General features: G+C 37.7%; 1 protein-coding gene across 3 annotated transcripts in view; it reads right to left on the reverse strand.

Annotated features, from left to right (window-relative positions):
• Positions 1 to 13270, reverse strand: part of CADM2 (cell adhesion molecule 2) — a 571723-nt gene that overhangs the window by 57458 nt on the left and 500995 nt on the right. For all 3 annotated transcript variants that reach the window (XM_059493329.1, XM_059493330.1, XM_059493328.1), the window contains one exon: positions 4043 to 4221. In XM_059493329.1, the coding sequence (XP_059349312.1) occupies positions 4043 to 4221 (179 nt within the window). The remainder of the gene's footprint in view (positions 1 to 4042; positions 4222 to 13270) is intronic.

Here is a 13270-nt window from a genome sequence, read left to right on the forward strand (position 1 = left end):
GCTGCTGATTCATGTTCATTTCCACACCGCTCTTCCATATAATTGCTGCACAACACATTATAGTTCTGAATGTTTCAATTCATTTAAGGCCTGGCTGTAGATTGGCATATCAGGATATCACAGAATCACAGAATCACAGAAGTTCAAGACTGGAAGAGACCTATAAGATCATCAAGTCCAGCCGATGTTCTAACTGTTCAACTAGATCATGGCAGCAAGTGCCACATCCAGTCTTTTTTTTGAATTCTTCAAAGGATGATGACTCCACCACCTCACTGGGTAAATGATTCCAGTATCTGACCACTCTTTCTATATTTCACCAAGGTGCTCTGTTTCAAACAGGGCTGTAAATGATCAAGTGCTGCTGTTTGCACTGAGGAGGTTTCAGTGATGTGGACTTCTGTCACTCCCTCCAAGGCAGTGCTGAACTGAGTCTTTGGCAGTGGCACCCAGAGGTGCTGAACTACTCCTCCAAACACAGCAGCTGTGTCCTCAGTTGATTATGATGGAGCACCTCCTTCCTCCACTCCAGCTAAATCACTGCAGCTATTACTGCAGCTCTGCAAGCAGAGTCTATGTTTTTGAGTTGAGCAACACGAGTTTGACAGTTTGCTCTGTTTGCTGGTGATTAATGACTAGTATTTGGACAAAGGTAAACAAAAATTCTTAATAAATTGGAAGAGAGTGAAAATTGCCTGGGGCCCATTACCAAAGAAAGGGTGTAATATATCCAGCCAGAATGTGCACTTCTAAAGCACTAAGCTTGCCAATTAGAATACAGAAATGACAACAGCTACAGGCATTAAAGCCTCTGCCTTTGTTACTGCATGAAAAAAATGCTTGAGCAAACGACATGTCTTGCCTTTGTGCTTCTGCCTATAAACTCTGACTTTGTACCCACCTTCCTGCTTCACAGAGTACTTTTTGACATTTATTATTAACAATAAATGTTAAGAAAAAGGAAATTAGCAGTCACATTGATTCGGCAAAGCAGCATGAGTACATTTAATAGCCCAAGCCTTTAACCTTATTCAAATAGATTCAATTTCTCTGAAGTCTGGTTTCTTTAATTATACAAAAAAATTCTAAAAATAATTTTTATGTTGTCAGATACTAATTTTATTGGACAGATTTCCATTCATCTGCTAACAGCAATATTTATTTTCTCTGCCACCAGTTAACATCAAAACAGTATTACCTCATCATCACCCCTAACAGTGGAAAAAAATACTACTCTTCTGTATAATTTTGTGTTTAGATCAGTCCAGTTAAAGGCATGAGACACTCTTTGCCTGGTATGTAAAATTAATATATATACATACTTTCTTAAATCATATATAGTTAAGATAAAATATATTTTCCATTTCTGGTCAATGTTGTCTCTACTCTAAAGCTGCCTAAACCCTCTCTGAGTTAGGAAGATAACTTAAAGAATCGAGAGAATTAGTAGATTGAGTATCACTGAAAGGAGGATTTCTTAGGGGGAGACAAAAAAAAAAAAGAGAAACGAGATGAAGCTGTTACAACATTAACACACAGAAAGAGATAAAAATCTGTTGAAGTGGAAAACAAAAAAGGAATAAAATGCATGGAAATCACAGTACATATAAGAAAAGGAAAGCTGTGAATCATGTTGCCCTTCCCTGCCTCTGCAGAGGATACCTTCCACTGATGTCCCCTGTTTCCTCACACAAGCTCCTGTGGGAAATCTGGCTTGTACCTTGTCTTAGAAACCTGATATTTTAAGGTAAGAAGTCATATGATTAATGAGCTCTAACAAAGGAGTAGGACAAAAAATTACGTCAACACGTTAAGCACAGGGGAAGGGATGAGAAATCAAAGGATGCTTCCAGATATATTTAGGAAGATAAAAAATACATTCTCTATTAAATAGAAGGATGCATCTCAGAAAATGATAAAAAGTAGGTTTTCTAGCCCCCAGAGAGAGAGAGAAAAAATATTGTATAATTTTAGGAGGATTATGGCTCACTAGAGACATTCATGAATGTAATGAGCTAAAGAAGGGGTAAGGCTGCTTAAATTTATCTATACAACGGATTGTGCTACACTTGATAAAATAATTGTGTCAGTCTCCTTTTTACTTAAAATTAACCTTACAACTCTGAACCCCAGTAAGTTGTTAAGTACTAAACATCATCTCATGCTCTGTCACAGAACTCTGATTGTTTCAGAAAGCTGGGAAGCACCTGACATTTACCTTCTCTAGTTCCAGCGCTGGAATTGCAGAAATGCAATTAGGAAAACTCAGGTACTCACAACAGAAAAGGTCAGCAATGAGCAAGCTAAACCTGGTAACATGCCTAATGTGCTGCCAAACATAACAAAATGCCTCCCTGATAATGAATGATTTTACAGACTGCCAGGAAGTTGATGCAAGATTATCAGATCACCAGGGGACACACCACTGTGCAAGACTGGGAACGGTGAAATATTCTTTGATACAGTTCTATTGCAGAGCCACTGCTGATGGAAGAAGATCCCCCATTATAAAAGGCCATATTTTCAGAAATAATGACGTAAATAAATTGGGCAGAAAACACAAATGACAGAAGTTTCAACACATGCTAAGTGCAGAAGCTGTTACCTCATCAAAGGCAGAGCACTTTGTGCCTGCAGCCAACAACCACCACACCACTGCCTCTGGGATGCAAAAGACAATTTTTCTTTTCCTCTTCTTGTAGCAGACAACGTAAATAGAGGTTAGAGGGTTTAGTTTTTCTGTTTGTCTTTAATGCAGAAATACTCATGCAGCAGTACAGGCTCTGTGCTCCTCATGGAAAGAACTCCTCCTTATTTGTGTCACTCATTCTACATAAACTATCGTGAACTTCAAGAAAAATGAAAAGTAACCTAAGTGCTTCTTTTGATAAATGATGTTTCATCAACAGTGCCAATAAATATCTCATTACTGAAAGCAGCACTTACTAGAAGTTTTATGCCAAATACCTAGAGGCAGGTAAATCTGTAGTGAAAAATGTTTCTGATACCTTACAACCACCAAGGAAATGTATTCTTGTTGTAACTGAGTTCATAATGAGCAAATAAAATCTACATAATTCTCTTGTCTATTTAAAGACTAAAATTTACACTAGATTTTTTCATTTTATTTTGTCATAGTTATAAGAAATTGCATTAAAAAAAAGAGGGGAAAAAGTATAATCATGAACTAAAGTGAAGGTCCTGCCTCTATATTCTCTAATATAAAAACTCAAATTATGGAAATGGCAAACTTCCAGGAACTACCTCTGATAGGAGAACACCATGTTTTGAGGCTCCTAGATCCAAATTGCTAGGCTGTATTAAAGGCAAATTCTAATTTTATATTATAGTTTCACCTACAGCTGAGTTATATCAATCTATTTCATGATCATGGAATCCTTTCATGGAAGGAAGCTTTTTCACATGACACGTATTATTTATTAAGAAAAAAAACCCAAATCAATTGTAATTTATTGTGAACTTTGATATTCTTCCATTTTATTGGAAGTAGTATAATGCATTTAGGACATGGCAAAGTTTTTTGAGGTCTGACTGTAATGAGGGGCTTTGTGATATCAGCTAACTTGTATGAGCTGAATTTTCTCAGGAGCAGAATCTAACTTGTGTGAAGTATTCAATGTCCTGTCTTTGCTGGTCTATAAAAAGCTAAGCAGAAAACCTCTAGCACACATCTGTCTGTTATTTCTCTTCATATACCCTTTTGTAACCAGCTTTATCTGAGCTGGGCCTGAGGCAAGTATTTATGAAACAGTACCCACAAACTGCAAAACACTTTCACAGGTGCTTACTTAGCAAAAAGTTCACAGCAGAAGTGAATACATTTTGTTTAAACTGTAAGAAGAGAGGCATGTCATAAAAGAAAGACGACAAGCTCCCCATCGCTAGATCATAGCATCAATAAAAGTGCAATTATACATTATACACATTTTCTTACTATTCTTTCCATCATGGCCATAAGAACCTGATTGTATCAGCTGAAATGTTAAATATGCATGGAATGCACCAAGGAGAGCACACTCACCATGTACTATCAGGACATATTCCGTGCTGTTCCGGCCAATGGGATTTTTTGCTTCACATCGATATGTGCCATTGTCTGTTTTGTTTAGGAAGCTGATGCTTAGAACTCTGCCATTGACAACCATCCTCTCTGGATCTGGTAGTTCTCCACCATCCTTTGTCCACAGTACTGGTTCTGGCCTGTTGGATCAAAGTGTGGCATTTATTTAGACACGTGAAACACATACATGCAACATGTACAGCAGAAATAACATCATCAGCAACTTATGAACAGTCACCTTCCACCCCAAGAATATTTGAATTACTGGATCTAATGAACTGTCATTGTTACAACCCTACCATCCTGGATATGAACTGCTAAAGAAAGTGAATGAACAAGCAGAGAAATAAGAAAGAAGAAAAATACAAAAGGAAGCAGAATCGTATAGCAACAGGCTAAGATCTTTCCTAAATCAAAAAAATAGTTCTTGTGAGGTTTCAGGGCCCACAGGTGCTTGGCAAGGTAAGTGCAAATAGGATGATGTGGGTCTAAGTGGTTTGAAAATGGATTCTTAAATTTCTTAGGCAACTCATATTCACAAGTGAACTTGAATGCACTGAGTATTTTTCCTGAACCAGGCATATCAGTCCCAAAGTAACACATGTTACACACAACCTCAACTTGTTTGTCTTGCTGCATTGTGTCACAGCCCATCCCTTTTTCCCACCTTTTCTTCATCCTTCCCTTAAATAATTCCTTGTTTCACATCACAAGCAATATAAGATTTAACTTGAAATCCTGGATTTTCTCCTCCTGTGAAACCTTTTCTCTTTTGCTGGATGCACTCACATCAAACAGGCCAAAGGCAATGCCCTGGTGATGGTAATCCCCCAGGCAAGGGAAGGGCACCACAAAGAAGGGAACTGGCAGTCCTGAAGGTTCATATACACCTTCCCTCAGGCAAGGCACACTAACTCCTTCCTAGAGACTCTCAAGCAGCTCCACAGCCCATGAGATCTACCTAGCAGCCAGCAGGATGTATTTATTACTGGCACACAGCCTTTACTTACATGTAACAAGGTATATTTCCAAATTTACATGAGGGAAATCACCAAGAAGACAGGGTGGTAACTGGGAATGCAAGGTTGGTTTACTGAATCTTGTCTATGTAAGGAGCAGACAGAGCATTGAGGACCTGTTACACCAGTCACTTCAGCAGGATATTCACAGCCTGGGGATTCAATGCTACCTTGCTTGTAGCTTTGTGCAGCATAAGCCACATATCAATCTCTATCCAAACATGCCAGTTGTGTGACTCAGTAATAAACCAAAATATAATATACTGTTATTAAATTAGCAGTTGCCAGGTTAGTCACTAGTAGCACTACAGAAACACTTAATTTCACTAATTTGAAGCAGGTGTTTAAGGCCTATTATATATAATAAGTGCTAAGAAAAAGAATTTTGCCCAAATGTGGCCTCATAAAAAGAAAAATAATTGTAATGGCTGTAATGACATGATTTTGAGTTAGGCAACTCATGTAAACAGAGAGAATTTTTCTGAAATGCACTTCTATAAAATTCAAAATAGTCTTTAAAGAAAAGTATTTATTCTGAAATATAATAAATTTACGCAGATTTTAGTAATATTTTGGATGACACCCTGTTAAAGTGTTGTCAAACTTAGTATTTAGACAGGCTATACTCCAGAGTTTTGATTTTTTCCAGAAAATCATGTGCTCAGAAATGAAAGCAAGGATTAAGAGCTGATAGTGTGATGGGCCTTATTTATGCCTTACCATAAATATGTCTTAATCCTCTTCCTAAACTAATTTTTATGAACTGGTATCCACACACACGTGGTGCACAATGTACACACTTTCTTTCTGTTTAATGCAAGCAGGGAATCCAGATGTCCATGCTGATGTAGAAACATTACCCTGCAGAGTTCCCAGCATTAAGGTGTGATTTGCTGTGATATTTTAAGGTGGATTTGTTCAATTTTCCGGCCAACTCCTCATTGTTTCCCATTTACCAGCTTACTGTGGCTTTGCAATCCCAGGAGTGGGGACTCTGAAACACTTCTGCTACAATGTGCACCATTACCTGCATAAATGGCGTGTTAAAGCAACTTCTGTGCAGCTGTAATTTATGGAACTTAGGTTTTAAATTGAAACTAGATGGCATATCCTAGGGGAAAACCTATAGGATAACAAATAAGTATGAAATGGAGGCATAGATATAAATTATTCAGGGAGCTCTGTCACATTGTAATACACCAACTCTCGTCTTATATAGTGCACTTAGCTGTGGTTGCAAAACGATGTGTGGCAGAAAAGCCAGGGCTTAGAGAGAGGCAGATCTGCATTCTCTGGGTGTTGGGGAAGCTGCTAATCCAGAGTGAATATTCAGCCATCCTGTGCTGTATTTTGGCAGCAGCAGAGCAAGTCCTGGGCAGCAGGCCCAGAGCCAACACATCCTGGTGGCCGGGCACCGCTCTCCCTCCACCTCAGCACTGCCTAAAGCAGCAATTCTGTCACAGCCACGGCATTAAATTCTGCCCGCACTGCTGGGAAGCTTTGAGACACTTGGTCTACACAATTCACTGGTTAGGCAGAAGTGAGCTAAGAACATGAGACATGCCCATGCACCCTGGCCATCACGCTGCCGTGATCAGCAGCAGCAGGATGGCTGTTTAAGGGAAGCATGGGAGTACATCCATTTTGTGCTGTCCATTCCTCCTGCACTCTGCCAGCAACAGCAATCATCCTGTCAGGGGTGCTGCAGGGCACATATTTTGCTCTCTTTTGCATACACTTATTATTTAGACCTGTGCCTATGAATGTCTCTAGTATCTTGTAGAATCTGCTTATGATGTCCACCAACTATACCTCCTGTAGCAACTCATTCTGGGAGTTCCCTACCTGCCATGCAAAATGGTATTTACTTTTATCTGTCGTTCACTGATCTCCTAGAAGTGGCAATGAATATTGCAGGACATGCTAAGTAGCACTCCTTCCTGTTATAACCTTGTTGTAATTTATGAGAGCCTAGAAACTTAGCAGGCTTGTCTCTCCCCTTTTTTTCTCTTTTAGAATTTGATACCTTCTGAGATTATCAGCTGGGAAAAAACTACACAAAAAAAGGGGGAAAGGAATCTTAACTTTAGAGCACACTTGGTATTCTTTCATAATTGCCTTAGTACCTTCATTGTTCAAAGCTGAAACCCTGAAACAGCTTTCCTTCTCTGTCAAAAGGCACAGACAAGTGTGAATTCCCCACAGTTTATCCTACTGAAACCTGCCCACATCTGCAGACCCAGACAGAGTTTCTTCTCTTACCCAAGATTTTGAAAGGCATACTTATTTTGACATGCTAAAACACCTGGCAAACATGTACTCCCAATATTGCACATTTTTCTCTATTGCATACATCCCTAACAATGCAGAATGTAAGCTTTTTTAAAATACTAATGACTTGCCCCAACACTATCAATGCTTATTTGAACTGGAACAAACAGGGATATTTGTACAAACAATACCTTCCATTTGTGCATTCAGTGAAAGCCATAGGAAAAGGAACAGGTTTTTAGTATTGAAATCTGAGTTTGTTAACGGTCTTCATGTCAGCCTCAAAACCTGACACAGAAGCAACAAAATTTGGTATTCTTTTCCAGCAGAATGAAATAGAATTGAAATCAAGGTATAAAAAAGTTGGTATGAAGTTCCACAATGGTCCATGTTTTATATTGTGGTACTTTTCTTACAAGTAACCGAACAAAGAAATGGTAAATACAGTAAAACTATTTTCTGGCCTTGAGAGTAGAAAACCCTTTCTTTCAAAACCAGTCAGAGAGAAAGGTAGGGCCAAACTGAAAGATGTTGGAAAAAAAAAATTTAAAAACTCTTGATTAGAAAAGAACACCTAGGCACTGCCTTACATTTTCAAAAAGTGTTTACATAATATGAAAGTCAACAATTATATTTTTCCACATTAATATAATTTTTTTTTTAGCTGAGGTCTTTGCAATTACACAGGAGTATTTTAAGACAACATTGGCAATTTTCTCTCTTTCTCCACTCTTAACCCAAGGACAGTGATTGAGTGCTTTCTTACAATCCTCCTCTCTAGTGATATCTTTATATATAACTATAATAGTTAACTTACCCTCCATTTAAAAATTATACATATATCTATATGTTTTATATCTATACATATTGACATACATTTTCTTTTTGAACAAAGCGAATTTAGGCAATGCAATCCATTTTCACTTGAAACATCTTGGCTCTATGCATTTTTGTTGCCCTTTTCTAATTTTTGTGCACAGAAAGGTCATGTACAAAGTGTTCTTCACTGAGTCCTTAATAAACAACACTTAGACAACTTACTGACCCATTATAATAGCACAGAATAACCTTTTCATTTCCATAAGATCACACTCAAAAAACACCAAAAAACCCTGGCCAACCCAAACAACAACAAAACCCCAAAGCCACCTTTTTACAATTTCACTGGGGATATTCTCATCCAACTGGGTATGTAGGCATCCTGTCAAAATTTTGTAGCCAATGTGGGTAAAAATAAAGATAGAAGAAGAATAAGAATTTGAGGAACACTAACAAGATAAAAATAAATTCATATTTTTGAGTAGGGCCCTCTCCAACAATATCTTTTAGTTCTCCAAACAGGGGTACACTTGTATTTACTGAAGTCCATAAAAAACAAAATCTAGTGCATATGCTCAAATGAGTAGTGGAAAAGGTATCACAAGATTTATCAGAGTGTTTCTTGTTGAAAAACTGGTGCAGTATTAAAAGTCATCTAAGGGAATGATTGCTTCATTAACTTGAAACTTATAGTTCTTTTGTATCAAGAAATTGGATTTTTTAGCTTTGTCAGTTAATCACCCACTTGAAAGTCTCAACCCTGGGGGAACCTCTTGTTTATATAAAGTCTCAGTCTGAGGAGTCATATTGGGATGAGCTGGTTTGGAGCATTACATCTATCAAAAACATCAATATCCACAGTCTCTAGCCTTTCATAAAAGGCTTGGGTAGATGGATTTTATTTTATGAGATATGAACTCTCTGTGATTTTCTAGTTCTGCAAAACCTGAGTAACCTTCACAAAGTGTTTTTCTCAGCAGTAGAATTAGTAAAGAATATCCAAAGTACCTTTCATAAAGTTCCCTTGTTTTTTTTCAGAAAGAAGCTTTGAACATCTGAATTGACTATTATTATATTTTCTTCTACTTTTCTCTTTTAAGCATTCTCAGCAGGCATAATGTAGCCTAAGAACATTTATAATGTCCTATACTAATGCTTTCTAAATGGTCAAGAATTTAATTACCAAAATGTGTTAAAAAATGAGCTGTCACTTAAATACAGATTTCAACTTTTTATATCATAAAAAATTGAAAGGATTTTACAGCTACAAAGAAAACAGGAACAACAAGAGGTATTGAAGACAGCTGAAGTGTATTATGTGAAAAAGGTGCTTAAATAATAAACAAAAAGAGGTAAACAAATCTCAAATGGTGCTAATATTCATCATTTATAGGGAAAAAAAGAGAACACTAAAAAAAGAAAAAAAAGAGAAAGATATAGCAGTAGAGGAAAGCAAGCAGTCGAACAAAGAAACCAAACCAGGTAAAGCTCAAACACTCTTCATTCCTTACTTTTTGTCCAAGACAGAGAAAGCCTTTGCTTTGTTCATCACAACTTTACTTAGGTGACAGACCTCCCTGCCTGGATCTTCCTTTGGATAAATCAGGCAGTCCTCTCACCCTTGCTGGATTACAGGTGCTAACCATGCTGATATGACAGACTAAATTTGCAGCTGAAAGTCCTTATCCCTCAGCAGACTGTGACAGCAACTGATTAAATTGCATCACGAATCTTTTCAAAGCAAATATATTTATTCTTCTACCCAAAGATACAAAGTATATCATGTTAGAGGGTAAAAGAGTAATTTCTCATATTCATATTTCCTCCTATCTACACTCAAATATTTCCTTGCAATTGGTATTAAGATTCCTTTTAGGTCTAAAACCTTTGCCTGTGGGAAGTTGACTGTTCTGTTTCTGCATTAATTCTATTTCTTTTTTGTGTTTCCTCTCATCAGGCTGATAATCCATTTCCTTTTATCCTTTAGTACCCTTAGAGTCCAGGGCACCCTTTGACATAAGGCTTTCCACCTTTAACACAGCTGTGCAATGCTGCTGCTCCCTGTCTGGAGAGATTTTCCCAACTGATCAAGCCATTATAATTGTAACTTCTTTGAAGCTACTTAACTCCAGTTTTTCCCTTTGTGCATATCATGTACTCCCTCCCCAAAGAAACCTCCATTTCCTTTGTTAGTCATTTTCAAGAAGGCAAGGCAATATCAGATCAATATTCTTAAAAGTGCCTAATCCACATATATATGTGTAGCTTCTTACCTAATTCCAGTATTATTCACAATCTTCTCAGAGAAGTATAAAAACCCTGCTGTGAATAACATTTTGGGGAATGGCTTTCTCATAGTCATGAGACAGATCAACAAGAGAACTTATGTGAAAATCAGAAGACAACTTATCGGTGAATTGCACCAGAAATATCCCTTGTATACTACTGTTGCAAGCAGCAGGAAGGCTAGAATGGACAAAAACACTGTCTAAAAAGAAAAAAAAACAAACAAACCCAGCAACAAAAGCAAACCAAACAAAAGTTTGTGAGGGAGATGCCACAGGAAGGAGTTGCCATCCTATAACCTATAATCTGTCCTTCTGCTATTTCACACAAATCTCTCCCACATTTGTCATGCACTACAGCTGATGTCAAACTTCTGGTGTCTTATTTCATCCCCCCTCCATTTTTTTTTTTATTTCTCTAATCTGATCATCTTCCCAAACAACAAATTGGGCATTGCTGCTCTTTTATTAGTTATCCAGAAATTTCTACACCAGGCAAGCAGTTGTATCCATGAAAGGGAAAATTTGCTGAACTAATTAATTTATGCCTCCCATCACTTATGAATCTAGAAGCAAAAAAATGGAGGAGGAAGACGTTGCCATACTTCCAGATTTTCAAGGCCAGGCCACCACTTAGGAGCAAACAAAACTGAAGAATACTGTTAAACTTATGTATACCATAAAGAAGATGGCTAATCCTCTTTTAAATGCACCATCAGGTCAGGGAATAGGCACTGACTTTTCCATTTTTTAAAATTTTTTTTCCACAATAAATCTGAAAAAAACCTGGGCATTTCAATGCACTTTCAGTAGTTCAAATCAAAATGCCAAATATTTTGGAACACTTTCAGTAAGTAGGCAGCTAATAACCACACTTTTTCTTATATGTATTTTAAAGTTTGAGGCTCAAAACATCTTAAGTTCAGAGGGAACACTATAACCTCTACAGTTTGTGAACAGCTTTAATAAGAAGTCTGCTTTAAAACCTTGTCTTTAAAAAACAATGGTATCTATGGCTATACTGTTCATTTTATGTCACCAGTTTATAAATAATTTATATTCCTTTTAAATTTTAACCAGGAAAAAAGAAAAGTCCTCCACAGAAGTATAACATGTCTTTCAAAAAGATTCCTGAGGCTAAAAAGGCAGGAGGAGAGGTGCAAGCCAGTACAGCAGCAGGACAGAGAAAAAATAAAAAATAAAATAAACACCCAAAAACAAAAGCAAAAACCAAGCAAGCAAAAAAACCCAAACCACATTAAACAATCTTACGTCATAAATCCTGCCTCACTTGCTGGGGAGCAGAGGCCTTTCAGAAGGGATGGCCACTGTGAGCTAACTGGCAATAGCTCAAGGACAAAGCAGTAGGCAACACTTCACAGGAAACATCTGCAGGTTGGCCTGCAGTCGGCCACAGATTAGATAAGGTGTTTTCCAATTCCTATAAAGCAGCAAGGATGCTGGTTTTGTATCAGAATTGTTGTACTGAAGGCTGATAGGGGTGTACTGCACAATACTGCACCTGTTCAATGGGATGCACAATGCATTATCTGCCATGCAGTCCTTCAGCAGCTCTCACAGGCAATGGATAAGACACACCTAAATGACATATCAGTAATTAAAGAAAAGTGATAGCCTTGTTTTCAGGAGACTGCAAGAAAGCAAGGGGATATAGACTTCTAGAAGGTGCATCTCCTTTATTTCTGTAGTAGGGGAAGGCGCTAGAAGAACTGTGAAGCTGCCCCCTCATCCAGAGAATGGAAATCCAGCAGAGCCAAGTTCCAAACTGATGGCCAGGCAATCTCACACAGGGAAAGAAGTGAGGTCCACTCACAGAAAAACAATGATGCCTTGAAAGCTTCTGTAAAATTCTGGAGCTGAAAGTACTTTGGATCAGCACTGGAGCACATCGATAATATACGCCCTTCCCCTGTTCTGCCTGGGATTGGTGCCATATATTGATGTGCAAATTACAAAGACAAATCCCTTTCAGTCTCAGAAACTAAGACCTACACTCTCAGATAAGAGCAGGGAAGGGAAGAGAGGAGAAACTATAAACAGATAAGTGAATATTAAAGAATAATTGTCAAACCTTCCTTAAATATTTTACCGCTGCTCCTAAAGGCTTTTTCTTTCCTGTCAGACTACAGCCAAAATGATAAATGGCATGTAACAATTTTATTCAGATGAAAAATTGTTGATTAAATATTGAAATCTCAATAGCCTGGTTTCACTATAATTCTAACTCTATATGTTTCTAATTATTCAGTCAGTATTGAAACAGCTAAATCTTTGCGCTTTCTATGCTGCTGTTTACACCTTGTTGATTCCTTCTTAACCTTTTAGAGCTATTGAAGAATTAGTAGATTATTCTTTTTCAACAGTTGCAAGTACAGCATGACTATAAGAACAAAGAATGATGGAAACTGCCATGGATTAAATGGACAGTATCTGGAAAAAATGTATTTCAAAGACATGCAAATGTCAGCAGTATTAAGATAATATGGTGCTCAAGTGGATGCATCAGAATGGCTGCTGAAAATTACTGGGATTAACCAGGAACTATGTTCTTAATGTTAATGAAGTACTGCTGGGGATAGGAATGCTGCAGCAAAGCATAATGATAGGATGTGCACACCTTAGTTACTGTGCATGTCATAGAACAGAGGAAAATAACATCATCTCATCTGGCACATCTTCAGAGCTGTTTCTAACACCGTGTCTCCTCACAGCAGTTTACAAGCATGCTGCATCCCCTGCCAGGGGAGCAAGCACTGAGGAAAACAGTGATTTAT

The sequence above is a fragment of the Ammospiza nelsoni genome, chromosome 2 (assembly GCF_027579445.1).
Source record: "Ammospiza nelsoni isolate bAmmNel1 chromosome 2, bAmmNel1.pri, whole genome shotgun sequence".
In the NCBI taxonomy this organism is placed as follows: Eukaryota; Metazoa; Chordata; class Aves; order Passeriformes; family Passerellidae; genus Ammospiza; species Ammospiza nelsoni.